We start from the raw sequence: 25,748 nt of genomic DNA on the forward strand, positions 1-25,748 counted from the left end.
AAATGGGCTATCTGGACAACACATCTCTCGCTGTCTCTAATGGGGAGAGCTTTCTTTCCACTGAGAACAATTCATCCTAATGTGCTTAGGGAATCACCCCTCTCCGCATTTACCAGGAATAAAACAATTATCACTCCATAAATCATGACAGTCCTCATGGGCTCTGGCATGACTCCTCTAGAGTTGCTTCGGCTTCAGTTTTCCTCTCCCAAAGTAAAAGAGCTCAACTGAGCATTAATATCCTACCTGATGACATGGGAATGTTGTATTTGTCTGAATGTCGCCTTCGTATGGCTCCCACATTGGGCACACTGGCTGGGGTGATTACTGAGGGTCCCTGGGTAATCGGGGTGACTGGGGCCGTTGGTGTGGTAGGGGTTTGAGGTAAGCTCTGAGGGGATGTCTCCAACATGTTCTTCGACATGGTGACACTAGACACCAGATTTAGCTGCAAAGGCCCAAGAGATGGGCAGGAAAAAGGTAGAGACAAGAGAAAAAGACTTAAAAAGGTTTGACAAATGAGAGTGGATTCACTTCTACAGCTGTGTTGCCACTAATAAGCTGCAAAATGAAGCAGCCAATCTCAACTAATTACAGGATGAAATTGTATCATAAGAACTCTAATTAGAGGATGCTGTTAGAGGTTATCTAATAATCTCTGGCAATGTTACTTAGGACTAACTCCTTCTTGTCCTGCCAGACTTCAGGGAAAGTACGTTTTCTTAAATAAAGGCAGTTGCCGATTACCGACTGCCCCTGTTGCTAAACAGGCCTACCCCCCAGTGAAGCAACAGCAGCAGCAATAATGAAGGGTGCCATGTTTTCAGCCAATCGGATTCAAAATAAGTTGCTATTCTGTTGCTGCCCGGATTTTTTTCCCCTCTCTATAGTCCCAAATCTCAGCTGAGAGGCTCCAGTCAGCTGGAAAATTTTACACTGACCTTTAGTCTCCTTGCTAATTTGGTGGAATGGTAATGACATTACTACATATTCAAACAAAATTGTCTTAATTGCAAATTAGCCGGAGGAGGCTGAAAATTTTCAAATTAAATCTGATTGGAGATGGAGAGAGGGAAATGGAATTTCCTCACTAACAATCATTTGTGGCATGTGTTAACAAATATAATGAAATGTCAAGTTTGCCAATTCCTCTGGAAGTATCATTTTCAATTTATGATTACAGTGTCACTTAAGGCTGATGTACCCTGGAAAGTGGGTGTCAGGGTAGAAAAAAGGAAAAAGGTGAGAATGTATGCGAGCTGTTTAACAGTGTGCCCTTCATCACTCCCCTCAGAAAAGCCCTCTTCTTCATATCAAACACCCCATATCATCTCTGTCATATTTACTACACACCTTTGTCATAAATAGCATCCAATTAGCAAAAAAATTTTACGTAGGGCAGCGCATAAAAAGATTTCTGCCATATAGTCAAATGATATTCATAAGAGGTAATCTACTGACCTTTCATTTTATGCAGTAATCTATGCAACCAAGCAAGGAAACTAGTTGTAATTGTTCTGCTCCTGCTTAGTGGCTAAATAGAGAATATTTAGCTTTTATATGTAATTTAGTAACACCTGCCTTTTCAAATCCCAAATACGCTTCTTAAGATAAACCTTTTTTTAATGGGGAGAAAATGATGTGTACAGCATTGATTGATCTTTCTTTGTGGATTTGTTTTACACATTTAGTCAGTAGAGAGATTTGTTAGGGAAACAAAAATTAACATATGCCAGCTAATTGTTCTTCTTTCTTGGGCAGCAGCCAGAAGAAGCACATTAGCAGTCTAATAATAACGACTGGCACCCTGAAGGCATCCCCAAGTGCATCTGTTCCCAATAAACCACAAACTGTTATTCTGTTCGCACTCTAAGCCAGCAGACTGGGCTGGGAATTCTTTGTTACACACATAAATAAAAGCTGAGATAATGCTACTAAATGCTGCATTTAATACATTGACTACATATTCAAACAAAATCGTCTTAATCGCAAAAAAGCCACTGGTGTAAGCTTCCTCAGGATGGACAGAAATGCCTCTAGTTTGAGAAGCGCAGGAAGATGCACAGGCATCTATGCGTGCGACGCTGCAAATGATATTTTATGTTTTTCAAATCAACACCAGGATGTCTAATTAGTCATGATTGAGATCTTAGCATCAGCATTGCGTCAGTGTATGGCAAAATGATAAAAAGAAGACAGAAAAGCAAAACTCTTCTCCATACTTAACCAACTCAGTGAAATGGTTACATAGTCACTTTTAGAAATCATAAACCAGGATAAAATGTCATATTCCGAGGCCAGAGAAAAAAATGCCAACATTGCAAATCAAGGGACGATCTATCTTGATGAATACTTGACAGGACACTGAACGTTTTGTGGACGTGGTCAAAGTTATAAAAACAGGAGAAATACATCTTTTTCTATGCAAACTACTCATGTTTACACTGTTATGGTAGCTTATCCCGCCATCCTGCCATAATAAGCGTACCGTGTTTGGAAGTGCGCAATCACAAACTGATAAAATAGAATTTATTACTAACGAAAAGGAAGCATGTAAAAGCCAGGATCAGCACTTAGCCACATCAGCTCATCAGAATATAGTCAAGGTTGGGTGAAACTCATTATTCAGGACTCGCAGCCTTGATAACTTTGATTTTCATCCATCCATAGCATGGCCAAAAGGTACCATTTAATGAAGTACCATTCAGAGAGTAAATGGGGTCATATAATAGGCAGTGCGGTTGCACCTTGTGTTCATGTACTGATAGCTGTTAAGGGTGCAGTGATGAACCAACAGAGCTCATTTCTCTTTGGTAATAAATTCTTGCTATTAATATTTATCAAATGTGTGGGCCGTCTCAACTGAGCCACAGCACATGAGACCATAAATATCTACTATTATATCAATTTGGAAGCTTCTTTTGTACAGTGTATAAACTTTAGGGTATTTTTAAGGGTGTGTGTATTGACCACTCGTCTTTGAAACCAATTCGAGGCCAGTAGTGCAGTTGCTCACGTCAGATATTGCCAGTTCCAAAGGGAACTTTAAACTGTGATTTCATTTTAAATCGCTCATCTAAGATTCTATATTAATTGCCCACCATCAAACGCAATTAGCAATTCTTTCATGTGTGGTTTATGTAATGTAATACTTCAATTACATTATTCATTCAGGTTCTGTTGTGGATTATAGGCTGAAAATTCTTTATTAGTGTAGATGTAACCATGCTGCTAGAGTTTTTAAAAATTTACTGATTGAATAATTAATTGGAAAAGAACAAGCTGCAGATTCCTGATGGATTTATGAGACAATTATTCTGTTTTGTGATTATCTACATTATACTATAGAAGCAATGGGGGGGACCTTATGGAAAAAATTCATAAATAAAGGGTCAAAAAGATCTTCAAAAGTTTATTTTTTTAATTAAAAACTTAGCCATTATACGGTTCAAAAAGTAATATGTCAGCTTCAAATGATACATTTCTCCTTTCTTTCTATTAAAATGTGTTTGCAGTACCCTACACTTAAATGTAGTACAAAGAAAAAACCCTCTAATATCTTAGCAGAGTTTAAGGAAACATGTTCTTTATGCAAAAAACTAAATTTTGAATAATATTCATCAATGAGTGATGTCAGGGATACTAGGAGAAAACTCATACAGTGTAGTCTGCCTTTTATCTTTCCTTCTACTACAAAACCAAATGATCTTTTTTTTTTTCCCTTGAAGAAATGGAGGGAGAGTCAAAGCTGGTATTCACTAGCCATCAGGCTCTACAGGAGGCTTACTAAAGCATAGCCCCCAAACTTTCACTAAACCAGTTACCCAGCTGATACTCCAAGTTTCTGAGCAAACATTTGCAGAGTGAGGTAAAGTATGTTCTTTCCAACAGTCTGTGTACCTGACAACATTATCAGGTGGGGCTTCAATTTTATATATTTTTGAGGGAAAAGGCAGTTATGTTCTATAATCAGCCATTTTCCTTTGTCATAAGCTGTCTAAATTAACAATATGTGTACTATCTAGTAAAACACTTTAATATAATGTAACTGAAATAACAACCAAAGAAATGGGAGGAAATTGACTATGAGAAGACAATGACATTTTTGAGAAAATATTTGATTAAAAAAATCTATTTGTATGTATGTTATGATTGATCTAAATCCTCGTCGGCATGCCGCACACCTTTCTATTTGTGATTTGGACTGTTCCTGCTTTTCAGGCTGCTCAAAGTGGGTTTCCTGTTAATATCTGTAAGCCTATCTCAGAAAGATATTCTCTTGCTTCAGCCGCAAGTGATTTGTGCACTGATAGGCGTACTTTGTTTAGTGTCACCCATGGTGCAGATTGGATAGATTTTGTAAAAGATAGCATTACTTTAAAAGAAACATACAATTTGACAAGCGATTGCATTTTCCTTTCATTTTATTGCCATATTTTTCATCACACTCATTGTTTTCTAGCTGTCACTAAATTGTTCATTTTCTTACTCTGTTACATCAGTAGAGCTATTTACTGTTTATAAAGCAATATGCACTTACAGGTTTGGGAGATGGTTTGGGTTCTGAGGGTCGCATGTGCAAGTGGGTCATCATCGCTTGAAGACGTTCTCGTTCTTTAGAAAGCTGTTAAGAACGAGTGAGATCAGAAGCATTTTAGAAATGACTGATACAGCTATTTTATTGCTGTGATACATCTTATCATTGAGCTTGTCTCAGAGTAATGATTCCTGCATACAAAAGTCTGTGTCCGTAGGAACTTATCTGGGAGGAAGCACAACTTTAGCTAGGAAGGGGGGGAAGAAAACATGGATAGCTTTCCTTATGTTAAAAGGTCAGAGAAAACAAATAACACTTCATCTTTTTGTCAATAAGAGAATTGAGGTCACAGTTGTCTTGACAGTAACAAGTTACTAAAACCATAAATTAGAAGACCCATGGTGTCTCTTTAAAGTCCTGTGGACACTGTTAGCGATGGACTAGTGCCAACAGCTGTGAAGGGGTGAAGGGTTCTCAAAGCAAAGTGCCTGCCAGGGTTGTCTCCACACTTCATGCATTCCCACTGAGGTCCAGTTAGTGCCCCCTCCAATCTGCCATCATCAATCTAATTCAATGGAGTGACAGAGACCAGGCAGTGTGAAACGCTGAACTCTGCCACGGAGTCGGCTTCTATACTTGCACTGGGTCTCATTACAAGTGACGGACCTTACTTTTCCATCAGTCAGACACAGCAGAAAAGAAAAAAAGAAAAAGACATAATTGGTCACACTGCAGACTGTGTCTTCATCAGCTAAACTTTTATGTTTTTCTCCACCTTTTATAGGTGGTAAACAGGTTTACAGAAAGTTTTTTTTAAAAACGACATCACTAATTATGCTTGTGATGTGTCCTTGATTATTTTACAAGTCAAAATAAACATTTTTAGCAGCTCTCTGGGAAAAAGCTACAACATGATGGGTTTAAAGCACATCAAGATGTAGTAAAGTGTGAAGAAAAAAATAAATTGTATATTTAATTCAATAACACAAAGTAAGGGTCTGATTGAGGGGAAAAAAAAAAAAACATCTTTAAGTTGAAACACTGGAAGAAGCCTTAAAGGGTAGGGCAAGCGTAGTAAGAATGGTACAGTGATATAACTGCTTCTGACCTATTTTATGAGTTCTATTTATTTTTGTCTAAATGCTGTTTCAATAGTAACTAAAATGTTTTAACTTAAATTAGCAGTACTTGATATAATACATTAGTATCTGTGATATTATAAATTATTTGCAGTCATAACTCCAGTACAGACAAGTCTTAAAATTTTTTTGCAAGTTCTTTAATTAAAGAGACACCAAAGATAGAAAAGGAAAAGGTTCTTCTCAGAGTAATATGCTACAGGCATGATGCTATAAAGATTTTTGCTATATGATACAATCTAATGGGGGAAAAAATCATGATTAGTTCATGTAAAAACTGTCTCCGCAATAAAATCATATCCAATGGGGGGGAGGGTGTGGTATAACCACAATGGGGGAAAACTGAGATTGGGCTCTTTTTGGATATTCAAATATAGATTATGTAATCTAAAGGTTATATGACTACGTGATATGTACATTAAGCTATATCCTTCCATCCCGAGTTATCAATTGTTGCATTCATTATAAACAATCTAAAATTCCATGTATTTCTATTAGGCATTGTGTTAAAAGACTCAGAATGTGCCCAGTACCCAATGTAACCCACCAGAAATACGAGAGAGGAGGCCATGAAGTTAGCATTTGACAAACCTGTATTTCTAACTGTTGGACCACCTGCATTTGCACCCGGCACTGGGCAGTGCTCCGGTCATCCAATGCGTGTTCATTGTTAAGGTGCCTAAACAAACACAAGACGCAAAACAGAAAGTCAACCAGTGTGTGTCTCAGTAGTATATGCTCCACTTCGAACGCACTACCCTGAAGTCATAGTTCCCTGCACAGTAGGGCAAAAGGAGCACCTTGAAACTATACCAACAAAAGTTTTTTGAAATGAATAATGAAGAAAATAGATAGATACATATGCAACACATTAATAGAAGATTTGAAATGGTGTTTCTGAGAAAGAACAACTTTATAAATAAGTGGGTTTATTTGTTAGTTGATCTAGGTTCAGCAATTGGAAACCTTTGTTCTATTCCGCCCCCTCCCTTGAAAAATTAAATCCATTTGTTTTAATACATCCTCACTCATCATAACAACAAACTTCCATGTGTCTTGTCACAATTGTCACTCCTGCTTGAAGGGAAACTGTGGACTAAAAGAGTGAAGTGCATCAGGTCAGGTCTGAGGTGTGGGGTTAGACTGCAGGATGGCACCTCCACTATCCCTCTCTGCCCTCAGCTCAGCTCTGCTCAGTTCTCCTGTGAACCTAATTGTAATGCAACTAAAATTCACTCACTCTTGCTGGAAAGGAGGCATGAAATGTTAAACTGGAGGTGAGCTTATGATGTAAAGTGTCACTAATTCCTAATTAACGAGACCTTTAAAAAAGTCGTTTTTCAGTGTTTTCACCAAAATTTTAATGGAAAATGAGATCGTATTCTATCAGTGTACTACAATGGTCATTGTAATCTTAACTTTAATATTGTTGTATTTTTCTTATGGTTTTTTTTTCACTATGAACTCTTGGAGAATATGCATATATTTATTCCACAATCAGTCTAAACGAGGAATATATTTTTAAAAATGCTGTAGCTATACACAAAGAATAGAATGTAAATGGAACATGATAAGTAGAATACACAGTTTCATAAGAAAAGATATATGCTGTAGAACATGTTTGTTTTTGCATAAAATCACTTTTAGAGAGGTTTTTTTTTAACACTTGTGTACATCTTAGTGATAATTATCCTATACTTAAAGAACTAAAAAAATGTATAAAATGTTTGCATTATATATCTGGGTCTTAGAAACCTATTCAATTTATCTATACAGCTCTTATTAGAATAGAGACTATAGACTACAATAATAGTCAATGAGGTTTTGTCTTGATTGAATTTTTCAGTGGGACACAAAAGAACCTTGTCATTAAAATAGTCCTTTATTCTCCTGTATGAAGGCGAAAGGTTTTTAAAGTGTTGTGATGTTCAGTAATGAGCCTCTATCTAAATTATCATTGGTGACAAACTCACAAAGCACTTTTCGAGGACACATAGTTATGAAATGCCAGAGCTGCCACTTTCTCTCCTGTAATTATAGGCTAGCTTGCAGCCCTTCGATGATCATTTATAGAACAGCCTCCAGTGGATTACTGAGAACTTGAAAAACACATACATACCTCTGCCACATCTCCCTTCTCCTTTCGTTGCTATTGTTTACCAGTGATATGTAAAATAATAGTGCCTATTCATTCTCCCTACTTAATTATGCCAATCAAAGTACAGAAATAGTGTTGGATATAAATACAATGTACTAAGACTAACTCAATAGGCTGAATATTAATATTAAATTAGGAATGTATGTGTTTGTGACTCTTTTGTGCCCGAATTATTCTCTTTTATGCTTTTATAACTATCTCAGGTACTACATATTGCTGTTCAAAAATTCTCTATGATTTATAAATCAAGAATGAGATAATACTGAAAAATGAGAGGATTGGTGGATTTTTCTCAGTCAGTGCCTAATTGCTGTTTCAAAATGCATATGCAAAGGGACATTTCATTAATCATTTAATCATGTCCCTTGCAGGAAGTTGGAACTAATGTTGCAAATACCCTTTTCATATGAATGCTCCATAATACTATCTTATGCATTTGATATATTGCCTATGTCATAAATTATAGCTGCTTCAAAATGACCAAGTGGGGTTGTTATCCCCGAAGATGCTTGTTACAAAACCTTTATTAAGTTTCTTTTTTTTTTACTTATCGGTAGTTCTATTTCACAGCTTCATACTAGCCAACAATAATACGGTTTCTGATGGCAAAGGTCTGTAAATTACACATGCAATCACTAACACCATTTCACAGGCCTGTTCTACTTCTACTGGTCTGCTAACAAGACGATTACACACAAATTACTGAATATCTATGAAATATTTAAATGCATTCTACTCTACTATGCATTAATAAGAGCAAAGCAAGCTCTGGAATTCTGGTTAGCTCCAGTCCCTAATGTCCCCTAATGAGCTTCTTACCGAGACTGCAGTTCAAACACAGAGGTGAAGAAAAAATGCAAAGGGTGCATTCAGAAAGGCAGCACTGAACAAACATTGTGTGAGCCAGCTCTAATTTATAGGTCACTTTATAGGTATATTGATTTTTGTTTTCAAAATGGAATAAACGATGTGGTCTACTGACGTTCTTTCAAAACTGCATTGGATCTGTGTGCTAGGTAGGTAGTGGGGACTGAAAAGAATTTAAGTAGGCCGTCAAATTCTTTCTAAAAACAGTGAAGCAAACACTTCAGAAAGATGAAAAGTAGAAAAGGGCCCGTCCAACATATTTCACGCACAATTCTCTTTAACGAAGCTTTTAAGGTTATAAACGCATGTGGTAACTTCGGTTATATACACAGCAGATTAGCAATTCAATTTTAAACTCTAGATTTTTCAAATTCATTTAAAGTTATAGTATTCGATAAGCTAAAAAGAGATCAGATTTAATCCAACCATGTTAGACTTTTTTTGTACAAAATGTTTCACTTGCAAATCACTGTGTTTGATTTATTTTGCATCAAGCTTTTTATGTTTAAACACTGACAGGAGTTTAAATACAAAATGTTAGCTGTCACTATTCATTTAGCTGATTATGTGAGATGCCTTAGTTTTGAGAGATGGGGGCACTGTCACCAAAAGAAACAACATTCTGACAAGTTCAAAGCATGCTTTCTTGAGGTCATAATTTTGTAGCCATGCTGCCTAGTCAAAGACAAAGAAATAGACAATACACACTAAACAAAAGCACAATTTCTAGTCAGCTACCAGAAAAAAAAGACAACATATTTTCCATTAAATAAACTATTTCCACTACGTTTTCTATTGTTCTTTATACAGTGTCAAGACTTAAAAATTTAGTCTTTGTAAATAAACCCGATTCATTTACTATCAACTAATTACTCTTTAACAGATTGATATTTTTATGGCACTAACCAGTCTGCCCTTCTTCAAAAGGAGTATATCCATCTTCGTATCTCGGAACATGTATTGTTTGCTGGCATCTAGGCGTGCAAGTTCAGGAGTACTTGTCTGCTAACTGGAATGCGATATTGCAAACCTTTTGGATTAAGATCTAAAAGTCAGTCCATCCACATTCCAACTGACTTAGGTCCAGTGGAATGATAAATTTGCAGGCTAACTACACAAGTTTTGTCAGTTGTTATTACACTGTGACATTTATAAGACAGTAATGAAGAACTAATATTAAATGGTTTTAGTGATCTGGTAAAGTCTTCAATTATTGCTCAGAAAAATGATAAGCTTCTGTCAACACCTACTTCACAGAAAAATTCAAAATTTTTTCTAAATACCTTTTTAGCCTGAATTTTCTTCTTCATTTCTTATTTTTTGCTTTTATTTGGCTATTACAAATAAAAGTTTCTAATTTCATCTTAAGGTTTTTTATGCAATAGAAAATAATGTTTCAATTGAATACTTAATATTAAATATTAAAATCATGTATGTACATATATACCATGTACATATATATGTACACACATATCTATATATGCAACTCTCTTCTGGTGGCTTTTTATTTGATCCTGGGTAAAAGCAGTGAGAGATTCTACCAACTTGGGAAAGTAATGTAAGAAAGGGAATTTGGGATTCAATATAATTTATTTTATTATTTGTTATTTAACATATGTAGGCTAAGTAGTAATAATGGATAGTTTATTTGATTTCAAACTAATGAATAAGTTGTCTGATACCAAAGTAAAGTTCAAGCTATATAGTTTATTTCTAGTGCATTTTAGAAATAAAAATACCACAATATTTTCTAAACAAACAAAAAAAAACTTCTGTAAAAACACTGGCTATAAAATTCTCAGAGAATGGATAAATAAGAAAATGGAGAGCTAAAAACTTTTTATACTTTCATAGCTTTTTGACTTGTTTGACTTTTTTGTCCAAGACTCTCAATTCTCTCCATGATTACAAAAGAAAAGCAAAATCTTCATTTCAAAACAATCTTTATTAGTGGTGATGCCTTCTTCATTTCATTTTCTACAAAGTCACTGAATAAACTGAACTTAATTTAATAAAATTATTATTTTATTTCTCTTAAAATTTCACATTTTAAGAAAAAGACAACATCAGTATGGAAATATGTCTTATTAATATTTCATTTCAGTACAGTACACTGGCATTAGCTCTATTAGCAGAAATTATCACAGATCTGTGGTTTAGGGAATTTAAAGCATATCATAAAAAAATGAACTAACAGAAAGGCCTGAAAGTCTGCTGTCATTTGTCCTGTCATCCCTATAAATTTAATGGGTCGGAAAAATGGTCAGTCTTTGGAACCAAAGTTGATATTTAATTGAAAGAAAATGCTTTCCTACTTGTAATTCTTCAGTCTAAAAGATACTAGCATGATTATAATAAAGAAACATGAAAGGTAAAATGAGGATTTCTATTCATCTTCTTGTTAGTAATAAAATATATATATAAGTTTTTAAGATAAATAAAAATGTTCCTTTTCATGTGCTATAAAGAAAATCATCCTGAAGAAAATATATGGTATTTTCTTAAAGATTTATTTTAAGTTTTGTCAGATAGAATAACTTGAAGCAATAAAATGTATGGTGACTGGGCTGATTCTATGGTTTAAATTATCATATTGAAGAAATAGCATTAGTCCTGTAACTAATCTTAATGATAAGAAATAATATTGATAAGGACTTATATACCCAAATGAAGAAATTAGTTCTTAAAAAAATTAATATTCCTATATTCTGTCTTTGTTTTAGCAAATGTTATTTTTTCAAAACAGGAAAACTTTAGCAAAGTTACTTAACATTTTAAACGCTCTCTGCTTAGAACACTCAAATCAGTTTCATACCCAACACAATGACAGCTCACAACTATCCTATATAATAAAAGGCTAATATGCAAATCAACCAAATGGCAGAAAGACCAGTTGCTATGACATGCACTGACCACCAGGGGGCAGATGCTCAGGAGCACCACTCAGCCAGAAGCTGGGCTCACGGCTGGCAAGCTCAGCGGCGGTGGTGAGAGCCTCTCCCGCCTCCTCGGCAGTGCTAAGGATGTCTGACTGCCAGCTTAGGCCTGCTCCCTGCAGAGAGTGGGCCTAAGCCATCAGTCGGACATCTCTGGACGTCTCCCGGCCTGCGAGAGGGTGCAGGCCAGGCTGAGGAACCGCCTTAATGCATGAATTTTGTGCACCAGGCCTCTAGTTTTGATATAATATGAGTGCAAATATTCATTTCAGGACGTTTAAAAAAGTCATAGCAGTATAGGAAGCATATTTCCTTTCAAGTGGTCAGTAATAAAATAAAAATGTTTTAAAAAATCCTTGTAGAAGTTATAAAGTTATTCTGATATCAAGTATGTGTGCCTTGTTGTTAAGATGCCTTTTCTCTATACCCTGTAGTCTACCATTTGTAAACACATCTTTCTGATGTTTCTGCCAACATCCTGGCAAAATAGCAGTGCAATTTCAAATGAGCTAATTAACTTAATTGTTGATGAAGCATGAAACAGTTCATTCACCCTGTTAGCTGCTCCATGACAACATAAGAGTCTCAGCCTGTGAAGTTACTCATCTCCATAAATCTATCTGCAGCTCTGTTTAGAACTCATACACTGGAATTGTGCATGGAAAATGGTCATGAAAAATGCATATTCTCATTTGAAAAAGAACCTTTTAAAAAGTAAATAATAAATTGTCACTGTATGAAAAAAGTAAAGATATTTCAAATTTTAATTTTAAGCTAGAGAAGCCATACAAACCATCATACATACATTCACCTATGTATGTTTCTTTATGATGTTGGAGACAACAAGTGTCAATTTTAGATCCTTTTAACTTTCAGGTTTTTATTTTTATATACATTTGTTAAATATACATCTTAGATATTATTATTTAAGTTAAGAAATATAAAGTTTGCAATGAAAAAAATAAACCTATAAAATATATGTTTAAAATACACATATATAATATGACTTCTCATATAGTTTTACTTGAAATTTTTATTAAAAACTGAAATTTTAGTGAACCCTGCAAGCAGATGTCCCAATTATTAATGATGCTGTTATAGTAGGCTAATATTTTTCATTCATTCAAAAACCTCTATTGGCCCTCGCTGGTTTTGCTCAGTGGATAGAGTGTCAACCTGTGGACTGAAGGGTCCTGGGTTCGATTCCAGTCAAGGTCACATACCTTGGTTGCAGGCTCCTCCCCAGCCCAGGCCCTGGTTTGGGTGTGTGCAGGAGGCAACCAAGCGATGTGTTTCTCTCACATTGATATTCCTCTCTGTCTTTCCCTCTCTCTTCCACTCTCTCTAAAAATCAATGGGAAAATATCCTTGGGTGAGGATTACAAAGAAGAAAAAGCAAAACAAAAAAAATAAAAGAAAAAGAAAAAACAAACAAAAAAACTCTATTGAATGATTTGTCAATTTTCTCATGGAAAGAAAAGATGAACAGTTAAACTTCTTCAGCTGACTTTGCTGATCCACTTGTTGAAACAAAGAAACCTTAGTGTCCCTCATGATGGGCCTTTGCCTATGTAAAGCAATGTGCCTATAACTCCCACTAACCCACTTTCACCCCTAAAAAAAGTTAAATACATACTTTAAAAACTGTCCAAAATCTTCACAAATGCTTTCACAGCCTGGCCATTTGCAAACTCCATGGCCATAGAGTGTGTGAGAGGCTCCAGTCTCCTCATGTGATGAGCTGTAGCAAAGGAACAGGCATCAGATTCATCTCAAAAAGCCATAATCGTTGCAGACTGCTCGAGCCTGTCGGGTTACACCCAGTGACAAACAGGTCAAAACAGGTCAATTCCGCTCAGAGCACTCAGGAAAATTTAATCGTTCTACTGAATAGTTCAACTGCCAAGGCTCGATGATGTTCCAATTAGATGGGAAACAGAACCAAAGACAACTGTTAATAAAGGATGAAAAACCGGGAGGACTGCATAATAGCATATGCTAATCCTGCCATATGACCTTAATGTAACATTTGCCACTAAAGAAGGATATATATTTATTCATATGTGGGCAAGTGGGGAAAAAACCACCTGTATTTTTGAGAGAATAATAAGATTTGTGAAATACTCTTTTTAAAGACGAGCATTAGGACATTTAAATTGTTCAATATATACGTGTGAACCATATATATGTCTACTAGTAACAGTTGATTTAAAAAAATGCTACTTAGATATGTATTATATCAGATAGAGAGATCCTAGAGCAGTGGTTCTCAACATTCCTAATACCGCGACCCATTAATATAGTTCCTCATGTTGTGGTGACCCCCAACCATAAAATTATTTTCGTTGCTACTTCATAACTGTAATTTTGCTACTGTTATGAATCATAATGTAAATATCTGATAGGCAGGATGTATTTTCATTGTTACAAATTGAACATAATTAAAACATAGTGATTAATCACAAAAACAATATGTAATTATATATGTGTTTTCCGATGGTCTTAGGCGACCCTTGTGAAAGGGTCATTCGACCCCCAAACGGGTCGCAACCCACAGGTTGAGAACCACTGTCTTAGAGAAATCAACCAACTTCTGAAATATACAATCAACAAATTAATCTCAATTAAAATAAGTGTGAAAGCATTCTGAGGAATATCATTTTATATTAATGCAAGCTAACAAGACAAAGTTTTCATGATACTCAAAAACATCGCCAAATGATAACATTCTATTTTAAACTTACTGTAATTAAATGTGTCTTTGAAAAAAAATACATTTTTATAAAAAAACTAGAGGCCCAATGCACAAATTCATTCACCTTGAAAGGAACTGTGGGCACAGGGGTGGGTCTCAGCCCATCCCCTGCACCCCCACCTAGCCCCTCCTCCCATCACCACCACTCCCACACACTGACAGTGCTGGCCCCACTCGCACCCATCGAAGGTGCAAGCAGCGGGTACAAGCAGGGCTGGTGCTGTCAGCGGGTGTGAGTGGCAGCTGCTGCCCTGATCGCCCTTCAGGAACAGGGAGAGGTGGAGAAGCTCTGAGGAGCAATCAGGCTGGCAGCTGCCGCTTGCACCCACTGATGGTGCCAAGTGATTGGGACTGGCAGTGGGTGCGAGCAGCGGCTCTGGCACTGGCATTGGGTGTAGGCAGGGCTGTCGCCGGAAGCAGGTGCGAGAGGTGGCTGCTGGCTCTGATCTCCATTCAGGAGCAGGGGGTGGTGGAGAAGCCCTGAGGGGCAATTGGGGCCAGCAGCCACTGCTCGTACCTGCTGACAGTACCAAGTGATTGGGGCCGGCACCAGGTGCCAGCAGTGGGTGTGAGCGGTGGCTCCAGTGGCAGCACCAGGTGCAAGTGCTGGGCGGGACCATGGCATGCGGGAGCAAAGAATTTTCAGTAACCACCAGAGGCACTCCCTGATGACAGCAACTGGCGCCCCGCCTTGGTCTGGAGCCCCCACTCACCTGCTCCACCGGCGGCCAGCACCCGCCATTTCTGCACATGCCCCCTGGTGGTCAGTGCATGTCATAGCAACTGGTTATTCGGTTGTTCCACCATTTGGTCTATTTGCATATTAGCCTTTTATTATATAGGATATCTGTTGCAGCTAGGCAGATATTTGTATTCTATTAAACAACACTATCATTCTACTACACTTAAATTTGAAAACTATATATCATATACGCCTCAGTCACTTTAAGGAATCTTACACTTATATTTCACCTTTTAAAAAGATACTTTTCATGTTGAGAAATATTTTAGCTTACATATTTCAAGTAAATTACTTTAAAGACCTTGAATAGGTATCCATATCCCTGAATGAATGGAACTAAATGGACAAAAGTGCATGGGTACTCCTCTTACAAAGGCAGTCTTTATACAACTAAAGTAAAACAGTAACTTTAAAAATTATTTTATATAATAAAAGCCTAATATGCTAAGTGTCCAGTCGACCTGTTGGCTGTTCAACCAATCAAAGCGTAATGTGCAAATAATATGATAAGGCCGCTCAACAGCTCGCTATGATGTGCACTGACCACCAGGGGGCAGACACTTCAACTGTTTGACCAGTTGCTATGATGTTCACTGATCACTAGTGGGCAGATGCTGCAACCGGTAGGTTAACTTGCTGCTGGGATCCGGTCAATCAGGACTGAGCAAGATGGACCAGACACGCCCTGAAGCTTTCCCACGGTCTCTCCCCAGCCCTGATCGTGCACCAGTGGGGTCCCTTGGCCTGGCCTGAGCCCTCACACAATCAGGGACCCCTTGGGGGCTGTCAGAGAGCTGGTTTCGGCCTGATCCCGCAGGTCAGGCTAAGGGACCCCACTGGTGCACCAGGACTCTAACCTATATAATAAAAGCCTAAGTGACCATTAGAGCAGACGGACCAGAATGACTGGTCCCTATGATGCACACTGGCCACCAGGGGGCAGATGCTCAATGCAGGAGCTGCCCTCTGTTTTTCAGTGTTCTTCCACAGAGGGAGCGCCGCTCAGCCAGAAGCCGGGCTCATGGCTGCGAGCACAGCTGCCATGGTGGGAGCCTCTCCCAACTCCATGGCATCAGGTGCAGTGGGCCAGGATGAGCACAAGAGGCACCTGACCCCGATTTGGGCTCCTCCCTGGCCACCTGCTGCTTGGCACACTGCTACATCCCTCAGGGGATGTCTGACTGCCAGTTTAGGCAATCAGACATCCCCCAAGGGGTCCCGGACTGTGAGAGGGCACAGGCTGGGCTGACGGACACCCCGCCTCCCCCCCCCCCCACCGTGCATGAATTTCATGCACTGGGCCTCTAGTCTAACATAATGCACTTAATGTTGGTAACTTAAAATAATTTTTAACTTACAAATTTTTAGTCAAATTTATTCAGAAAGTTATCAGCATAAGTTTATTTTTACATATTTATAAATCCCATCATATATATATATATATATATATATATATATGTATATATAATGATGTGTGAAACTGGTTAACTTAAAAAATGGTAAAATGTTCTGATGGAAAAGGTTAATAACAACATCTTAGTAATAAAATATATCAACAGGATAATTCCACATGCACTTATTAAAAATAACTTTTTTTCAGGTAAATTACCACTGTAGCCATAAAACTGTTGGTATTTAAACTGCTTTTTGAAATAAAAAAATACGTAAGATAAATAATCTAAAGGTTTCCATTTAATTTGCTGTTTTATACATTTTCCCTTTGTTAGCACAAATCATAATTTTTAGTTTTAATCGACAGTGACAGTAAAATTTGGTGAAAGATAAATTTAAGATAAATCTCATGGGATTTACCTGTCCCGCCTTGTGTTTAGGACTGAAGACTGTCCATTCACTATGGCGTGATGGGTGATTGGTGGTGAGGCTTTGGAAGTGGTGGGGGAGGTAGTCAAGGAGGAGTTGTTAGTAGTGAGGTCGAGCCCTCCGTGTTTGATGCCATTGTCTTCCATGCTGTGAACTCCAGTCACTTCTTTCCATAACTGCTGAATCTCAGCAGGACTCAAGCCAGCTATGAAATGGGAAGAAGAGCCACAGGTAAAGTTCACCTAATGAGATTAGTGTTATTTTTGGATTGATGTCAATAATAAAAGTAATATTACAGCATAATTAATATAGAAAAATAAGTGTCTTTACACCATCAGCACCACAGCTTTTCTCTTAAGTAATAAGTTATTTGCTAAAGACTACCAATTTGGCAATAGTACTGAGAATAAGAGTATTCAGAATAATACTAAAGATCAATAGAAAAAAATCCAGCAAATTCTATTTGAAGATTATTCAACTTCTACCAGATTTTACTTATTGCTAACTAATATTGTCTTATTAGTGAGGAAGTGAAAGAGAAATAGATTTGTAAAAAGACATATCAAAAGAAATGAATGAAAAGAAAAACTGATCTTATGAAGGTTAACAAAAGTGTCAGAGAAAAATAGTAAACACTAAATTCAAAATAAAACTATCCTATCTAATAATAGACAAACACGGTAATTAACCAGGTTTAATTACTAGGGTAACTTCGCTACCCTTCCCATTGGCTAATCAGGGCGATATGCAAATTAACTGCCAACCAAGATGGCGGCCGGCAGCCAGGCAGCTGAAGCGAACAGGAGGTTTGCTGGCTCCAGTGATGGAGGAAGCCAAGGTTCCCCGCCTGCTGCTGCCGGCCTCTGAGCTGCACTCTAAGAAACATTGTTGCAATTATAGAAGCTAAACAAACCCCAGAAACCTGCTTTCAGCCAGCCGGGCCTCATTGCTGGAGTTGCAACAGAGTTTTGATTATAGAACCCAAACAAACCCAGATACCTGCTTTGAGCAGCTGAGGCCTCAGAGCTGGAGCCGAGCCGCAGAGCTAAAGCCGGCTCTCAGCTCCAGTGACAGCCATAGAAGGTAAATAAATCCCAGAATAAAAAAAGAAAAAAGAAAAAAAGGAGAGGTTGGGAGCATCAGTCTCCCACCAGCCTGAAAACGGCCCTCAGCCCCTCATTCAGACTGGCCAGGCACCCCAGTGGGGACCCCCACCCTGAAGGGGGTGTGACCAGCTGCAAACAGCCACCATCCCCTCATCAGGCTGGCCAGGCACCCCAGTGGGGACCCCCACCGTGATCCGGGACACCCTTCAGGGCAAACCAGCTGGCCCCCACCTGTGCACCAGGCCTCTATCCTATATAGTAAAAGGGTAATATGCAAACTGACCCTAACAGCAGAAGGAGTGGGAATGACTGGTCACTATGACACACACTGACCACCAGGGGGCAGAGGCTCAATGCAGGAGCTGCCCCCTGATGGTCAGTGCACTCCCACAGGGGGAACTCTGCTCAGCCACAAGCCAGGCTGATGGCTACCAGTACAGCGGTGGTGGTGGGAGCCTCTCCTGCCTCCTCAGCAGCGCTAAGGATGCCCAACTGCAGTTTAGGCCTGCTCCCCGCTGGCAAGTGGACATCCCCCGAGGGCTGCAGGGCTGCCAGAGGGATGTCTGATTGCCATCTTAGGCCCAATCCCCCGGGGGAGCGGGCCTAAGCCAGCAGGTGGTCATCCCCTGAGGGGTCCCAGACTGCGAGAGGGCACAGGCCGGGCTGATGGACCCCCCCACCCCCACCAAGTGCACAAATTTTTGTGCACCGGGCCTCTAGTCCTATATAATAAAAGCCTCATATGCTAAGTGTCTGGTCGGCTGGTCAGCCGTTCAACCAATCAAAGCATAATATGCTAATCATATGCTAAGGCAGCTCAACTGCTCGCTATGATGTGCACTGACCACCAGGGGGCAGACAGTCGACTGGTCGACCAGTCATTATGATGTGCCCTGGAGGCAGATGCTCCAACAGATATGTTAGCTTGCTGCTGGGGTCTGGCCGATTGGGATTGAGAGTGACAGACCAGACATGCCCTGGAGCCCTCCCGCAGTCCCTCCAAGCTGGACAACCCCTTGCATTCCTTCCCGGCCCTGATCATGCACTGGTGGGGTCCCTCGGGCTGGCCTGCACCCTCTCGCAATCTGGGACCCCTTGGGGGATGTTGGAGAGCTGGTTTCGGCCCAATCCCACAGGTCTGGCTGAGGGACCCCACTGGTTCACAAATTTGTGCACTGGGCCTCTACTATTTTATAATTATCATTTTGAAGTCCTGAATAAGACAATATGCTTATTATAGGAATCAATTAAGCAGATAATATCTGAACATTCCTTTTACTTTATGACTGATAGAATAAGTCCACTACTCATTATAACAACTCCCTGGTTAAGATTATACAAACCAAACTAATTTATGAAGAATGAAAATATAAGACCTAGGTACAATCCTTGCACTTTTATCTATAATTTTCAAACAAGTAATTGAAACACGATTGTTTACAATATTTAACTTATAAAATAATACTTATATGTTCCAAGTACTGTGCTTTCATCTAGTCTTTATATACCTTACTAGAGGTCCGGTGCACAGATTCGTGCATCAGTGGAGTCCCTCGGGCCGGCCTGTGAGGATCTGTGGACCTCCACACCGCTGCAGCCTGGCCTATCCACCATCTTGTTGGGCTCTAGCCCTCTGTCCATATCATTTGAAGTAGTGCAGGAAGTGGCAGGCAGCCAGAGAGGAGCCCGAGCCAGGAATGAGTGCCTCGCATCTCGCTCATTCCAGCCACACTGCGCCTGCCACCACTGCTCAGGTGTACAGGGGAGTGTGCACCAGAGAGGTTCGTGCTGCCACAGCTGTGCTCGCCAGCCGTGAGCCCAGTATCTGGTGCCCGTCTGTCAACTGAGCAGCGCTCCCACAGTAGGAGCACACTGCCCACCAGGAGGCAGCTCCTGCATTGAGTGTCTGCCCCCTGGTGGTCACTGCATGTCATAACTACTGTCCAGTCATCCGGTCGTCTGGTCGTCCTGTCACTTAGGCGTTTATATATAGAGATGCTCTTTAACCATCACTACAATCCAAACAGTTGATATTTTTTCAAACATTTCTTCATTAAATTTATTGGAGTGACTTTGGTTATCAATATTATATAGGTTTCAAGTGTACAGTTGTATGATACATCATGTGTATATTTCATTGTGTGTTTACCATCCAAAGTCAAATCTCCTTCCATCACCATATATTTAACGTCCTTTACCCTAATATTTTTTATTTTAACCAATTATGGATGAGGAAACAAAGTAGAAGTAAGGTTCAAAAATATATACAAAGCCACAAATTGTATATGCAGTATAAGGTAGCCTGACACGAATGTCTTTGCTCTTAAAATATTATATTAAACTAGAGGCTCGGTGCACAAAATTTTGTGCACTCGGGAGGGTGGGGGGGGTGTCCCTCGGCCCGGCCTGTGCCCTCTCGCAGTCTGGGACCCCTCAGGAGATAACTATCTGCTTGCTTAGGCCTGCTCCCGGGTGGCAGAGGGCAGGCCCAATCCCTAGGTGCAGCCCCTGGTCAGGCTCAGAGCAGGGCCGATTGGGGAGTTGGGGCACCGCCCCCTGTCATGCACAGAGCAGGGCGGATCGGGAGGTTGCAATGCCACCCTCAGTCACGCTCAGGGTAGGGCTGATTGGGGGGTTGGGGCACCGCCCCCTGTCACACTCAAGGCAGGGTCGATGGGGAGGTTGGGCGCCACCCCTTGTCACGCACAGAGTAGGGCCCGTCAGGGGGGTTGGGGCTCCGTACCCTGTCATGCACAGAGCAGGGCCCATCAGGGGTTTGGGGAGCTCCCCCCTGTCACGCACAGAGCAGGGCCGATCAGGGGGTTGAGGAGCTCCCCCCTGTCACTCACAGAGTAGGGCCGATAGGGGAGTTGGGGCACCACCCCCTGTCACCCACAGAGCAGGGCCGATCAGGGGGTTGGGGCACTGCACCCTGTCACACACAGAGCAGCAGGGCGATCATGGGATTGGGGAGCTCCCCCTATCAGGCACAGAGGAGGGCTGATCAGGGGGTTAGGGCGCCTTCCCCTGTCACGAACATAGCAGGGCTGATAGGGAGGTTGTGGCCCCGCCCCCTCTCACACACAGAGCCGCAAGGCAATCAGGGGGTTTGGGCGCTGCCCCCTGTCACATTGATCCTGGTGCCAGGAGGCCTCTTGGCTCCACTGATCCCGGTGCTGGGGAGCATATTACCCTTTTACTATATAGGATAGAGGCCTGGTGCATGGGTGGGGGCCGGCTAGTTTGCCCTGAAGGGTGTCCTGGATCAGGGTGGGGGTCCCCACTGGGGTGCCTGGCCAGTCTGGGGCTGAGGGCTGTTTTCAGGCTGGCGGGTGACTGAAGCTCCCAACCGCTCCTTTTTTTCTTTTTTTTTTTTATTCTGGGCCAGCTTTAGCTTTGAGGCTTGGCTCCAGCTCTTAGGCCTCCACTGCTGAAAGCAGGTTTCTGGCCTTTGTTTACCTTCTGTATTTGAAACAATGTTGCGATCCTGCTGGCTGAAGCCCCACAGACTAAAGCAGGTTTCTGGGGTTTTGTTTAGCTTCTATATTTGTAACCTAGTTGCTTAGAGTTGCAGCTCAGAGGCCGGCAGCAGCAGGCAAGGAACGTTGGAGTCCTCTGTCACTGAAGCAAGCAGGCCTCATGTTCGCTTTAAGCTGCCTGGCTGCCAGCCAACATCTTGGCTGGCAGTTAATTTGCATATCGCCCTGATTAGCCAATGGGAAGGGTAGCGGTCGTACACTAATTACCATGTTTCTCTTTTATTATTTAGGATATATGAAAACTTCTGGGAAAATGTAGTTGTTATAATTGCTATTGTTTATTGAGTATCAACTGTATTCTAGTGATTTACATTCATAATCACAATTAACCTCATTTAAAGTTTGAAATCTTTACATTTTACAGATGAGGAGGTAGAGGTTCATGTCAATGAAATATGTTGCCCTAAATCATGAAGCTCAGAATTATTGGACAGAATTTAAACCTGTGGCTCCTAAATCTTTGTTGTTGTTTTTTTTACTGTGTTTATCTACAATATCTAATAGAAAAATGAAAGTGCTAATCAAACCACTTCCCCTCTCCCATGACCCAAAAAGCATGCATATCAGATGATACAGTGATGCTGATTGACCAAGAGGTATGTGGGCATGAGTGGGATAGAAAAAGTAGGGGAGAGTGGAGAAAGATAACAGAATAGGATGGAGAGGAGAGTTAGTCCTCTCACTCCTCCCCCTGCAGGTGGAAGAATCATCGATCTAGCCATAGTGGTAAGTAGACCAAAATGACAGAAGAATTCTCACCGCTCCAACCATAACTTCTGGTTAAATTACTCATACAGTGACAATCTTATATTGTTTATGCCCACCACTATAAGTTTTACTGAAAGTTATTATTTTGGTGATTCTGGATTCTTATGATTGAAAGAGTAAAGAAAAAATAGGGTAATTCAGATTTCCAAAGTTGTTAAAAAAATACCAGTTTTCTTCTATAAAAAAGAATGGCTTAATAAAGTATTTCTATTATATAGAAAAGAATTTATATACAACGAGCATTAATTCTAGCTTTAATTCTAGCTTCAACCATGGATTATAAAACTCTTCTGATTGTAACTTTTTGATTACCTGCCTCTATGTATTAGATGTCCTAAAGGCCAAACTCCATTAGCAAATCCTTTTGTGGGATAGCATCTACATCACTTCGGCATCAAAACTCCCACTATCTCACTTGCCACCACTCTGCTTCACCATCAGCCATTGCCTGGACCACTGCGGTAGCTTCCTGTCTTCCTGCTTTTACTTTGCCTTCGTATAATTTACTCTTCATATATCAGCCCAAATTTATCTTTAAATGTAAATTGGGCCATAGCACTTCCCAGGCTTTCCGGAACACTTAGAAAAACAACACCTGGCAATGGCTTATGAGGTGCTGGCATTTATCACCTGGCTCTTGCCTGCCTCTCTGACCTCATCTCTTTCTCTACATTTCACGCTGTTATACTTCTGCTGCTACTCAAAGGTCTCACCTGCTACCTCACCAGCTACTGCTCTGGCTGTTCCCACAGCCTGGGCCACTCTGGTTGCATATGGTCCAGGGCTTTCTCCCTCCCTTCACTTAGATGGTTCAAGCATCACCTCCCCTCAGAGGTTTACCACACACTCAACCGCTGCTGCTCTCCACCCTGTTTTCTATCATTCTCTATGACCTTATCCTACCTGATTTTTTTAAAGGTTTATCAGACTCTGAAACTATATTACTTTTATAAACTTATCATCATTCTCCTTCCATTACAATTTAGGCTGTATAGAAATTTCTTATTTTACCAGTATATCCCCAGTGCCTAGAACAGTGCCTGGGATGTGCCCAATAATTAGCTGTTGATATTGATTTTATCAGATTCATACAGTTCTTGAAGACATCTTGGTTTCCACATGGAGGTTCTGTGGCTCTTAAAGGGCACACTATTTATGAGCATTGCTCCTCTCTAAGGCCAATGTCTAGTGAATTATAAATGCTACTAGCCGATTCTAACAAATTAAGTGGCTAATAAAATTTCATTATCTTGGCTAAAGGACTCTTAGGTATTTTTAGAGACTATATATTAGTGAATGATGTTATTAATAATTTTGTTTTTGGATTTTATTAATAATTTAGTTAACCTAAGTATCCACTTACTTTTAAAAGCAGATTTCCATTATACTAGTCATTTGTATTGAAAATTAATGGGATAAGCATGATATGGCAACAAATACCAAGCACATCAACAGTTGATGAATAAAGAACCATTCAGTATCCAAATAATGATTCTTAATTTAAAAAAAGAGGAAATTGTTTTTAAATATTATAGATCCGGAGCAGAGAACAGATCATAACAAAAAGAGATTCCTGTTAGCAGGAGTGGTTCCCAAAAGTATCAGCATATTAGAATCACTTGGGGATATTTTAAAACTTCCCAATTAAATCACAATTTCTAGTGGTAGGACCAAGGAATCAGTAGTTTTGAAGCCCCACAGATGATTCCACAGTACAAATAAATTGAGAGGAAAATTTTTATAAGTAAACTATCACATTGTTCATGAGACAAAGTCATCCCATCTACAATTTGCTTGGCTCTTGTCTATGAAAATGGAACAACTATTCAATTTTGTACAATTTTGAAAGTGTGTGAGTTTTAAAGTTTTGATGATTTGCAAAAAATAATTTAAGCTATTTTTCTGGCAGTAACATACAAGCTCAGCATTCCCCACACTGTGTTCTCTGGAACAGTGCTCTTCCAAATGCTGTCAGTCTGGGAGGTCTGGTCTGTGGTCTCTGTGTTCTAGACACTCAGGAGTGTCCTGACTCACGTGAGCATGTAAAACAGTTCTGAGATGTCTAGGAACAAAGAACACTTGAGTCTCTTTTTTTAAACTCAGTATCTTACAAATATATTTGAGGAAAATAAAAAAAAAAATTCCATTGAGCTCATTTACTCTAGTATTAAATACCAGTCATAGGCATAGGATTAATTAAGTGATCTCCATCCCAGGCCCCTTCCTCAGATTGCAGGCTGCCTATTTATAACCTTAGCAAATATCTTAAAGCTTACAAGTTCAAAGCTAGCTTCTGCTTATACAGCCCCCCTGACTTCAACTAGATTTTTTGTCTCTTATTTTACAGATGCTTCAGACATGCCAGTCACTTTTCGAAGTGCTTCATACATGGTAATTAATCGAATACCCCAAAACACTATGGTTTTTGTTGTTTTCACTATTATTAATTATTATTATTACCCCCCTTTTAGAGATGAGGACAATGAGACACAGAAAAGCTAAGCTAATACATGCAGAGTTCCCTCACAGTTTTAGGTCATTATTCAAATATCCCCTTCCCAGGACGTCTTCAGTGGCCACCGGGTCTACAGGTTCAACTCCTCTCATCTCCTACTGCTGCTTTATGTTTTCCTGTCCTTACTTAAATTCCTTCCTACTCAGCACTTACCACTGTCTATCTTACTTAGTTTATTTATTGGCTTTCTTCTACACTGAAATGTAAGTTTTATGTTGGCAGGTATTTTTATCTGTTTTCTTCACTGAAAGAAAGCGAGTGCAACTTCAATGAATATTACTTAAAGTTGTGCACTGGACCAGAACACTAGTGTACTGGAAAAATAATTTGGGAATCACTGGACTAGACCATCATAAAATAATAAACTTAAAATCTTAGTGAAGATTATTCAAGTTTCTTTAATAACTTATTTCAGGGATGTATACATACTAGTGGTAAAAAGTTGTATAGTTATGTAACTTAAAAATTTCATAACTGCACGAAATTCAGAAACCCTATTCTACTTTTTTTTATGATAACTTGGGCTTGTTCTCGTTCACTGCCAGTACTACAAATAAGCAGTAAAAGTTAGTTTTTTCCAGGAGTTGAATTAATCAAGAAATAAATTTCTAAATAAGTGACATATAAAGCAATCCTATATATTAAAAGCCTAATATGCAAATTGTTCCCTTGACTGGGAGTTCAACTGCTCACTATGACATGCGCTGACCACCAAGGGTTGGTGTGGAACATAGCGGACATCAACATTGTGCTGCAACCCTTCGCTGGCTACCCAGGGGCGGGGGTGACAGAACGGAGGTGCAGTGAGAATGCGGGGTGTCTGCCTAGCTCACTCTCACTTCCTCTGCTACCCTCCCCCAGAGCG

General features: G+C 39.7%; 1 protein-coding gene across 1 annotated transcript in view; it reads right to left on the reverse strand.

Annotated features, from left to right (window-relative positions):
- The window catches only part of FOXP2 (forkhead box P2), a 691,137-nt gene that overhangs the window by 35,005 nt on the left and 630,384 nt on the right, over positions 1-25,748 (reverse strand). The window contains exons 9-13 of the mRNA XM_036328924.1: positions 16,947-17,160; positions 13,274-13,378; positions 6,268-6,355; positions 4,541-4,624; positions 247-448 (exon numbers count right to left, since the gene is read on the reverse strand). Of these exons, the coding sequence (XP_036184817.1) occupies positions 247-448; positions 4,541-4,624; positions 6,268-6,355; positions 13,274-13,378; positions 16,947-17,160 (693 nt within the window). The remainder of the gene's footprint in view (positions 1-246; positions 449-4,540; positions 4,625-6,267; positions 6,356-13,273; positions 13,379-16,946; positions 17,161-25,748) is intronic.

Source organism: Myotis myotis, unplaced genomic scaffold (genome assembly GCF_014108235.1).
Source record: "Myotis myotis isolate mMyoMyo1 unplaced genomic scaffold, mMyoMyo1.p scaffold_m19_p_11, whole genome shotgun sequence".
Lineage (NCBI taxonomy): Eukaryota > Metazoa > Chordata > Mammalia > Chiroptera > Vespertilionidae > Myotis > Myotis myotis.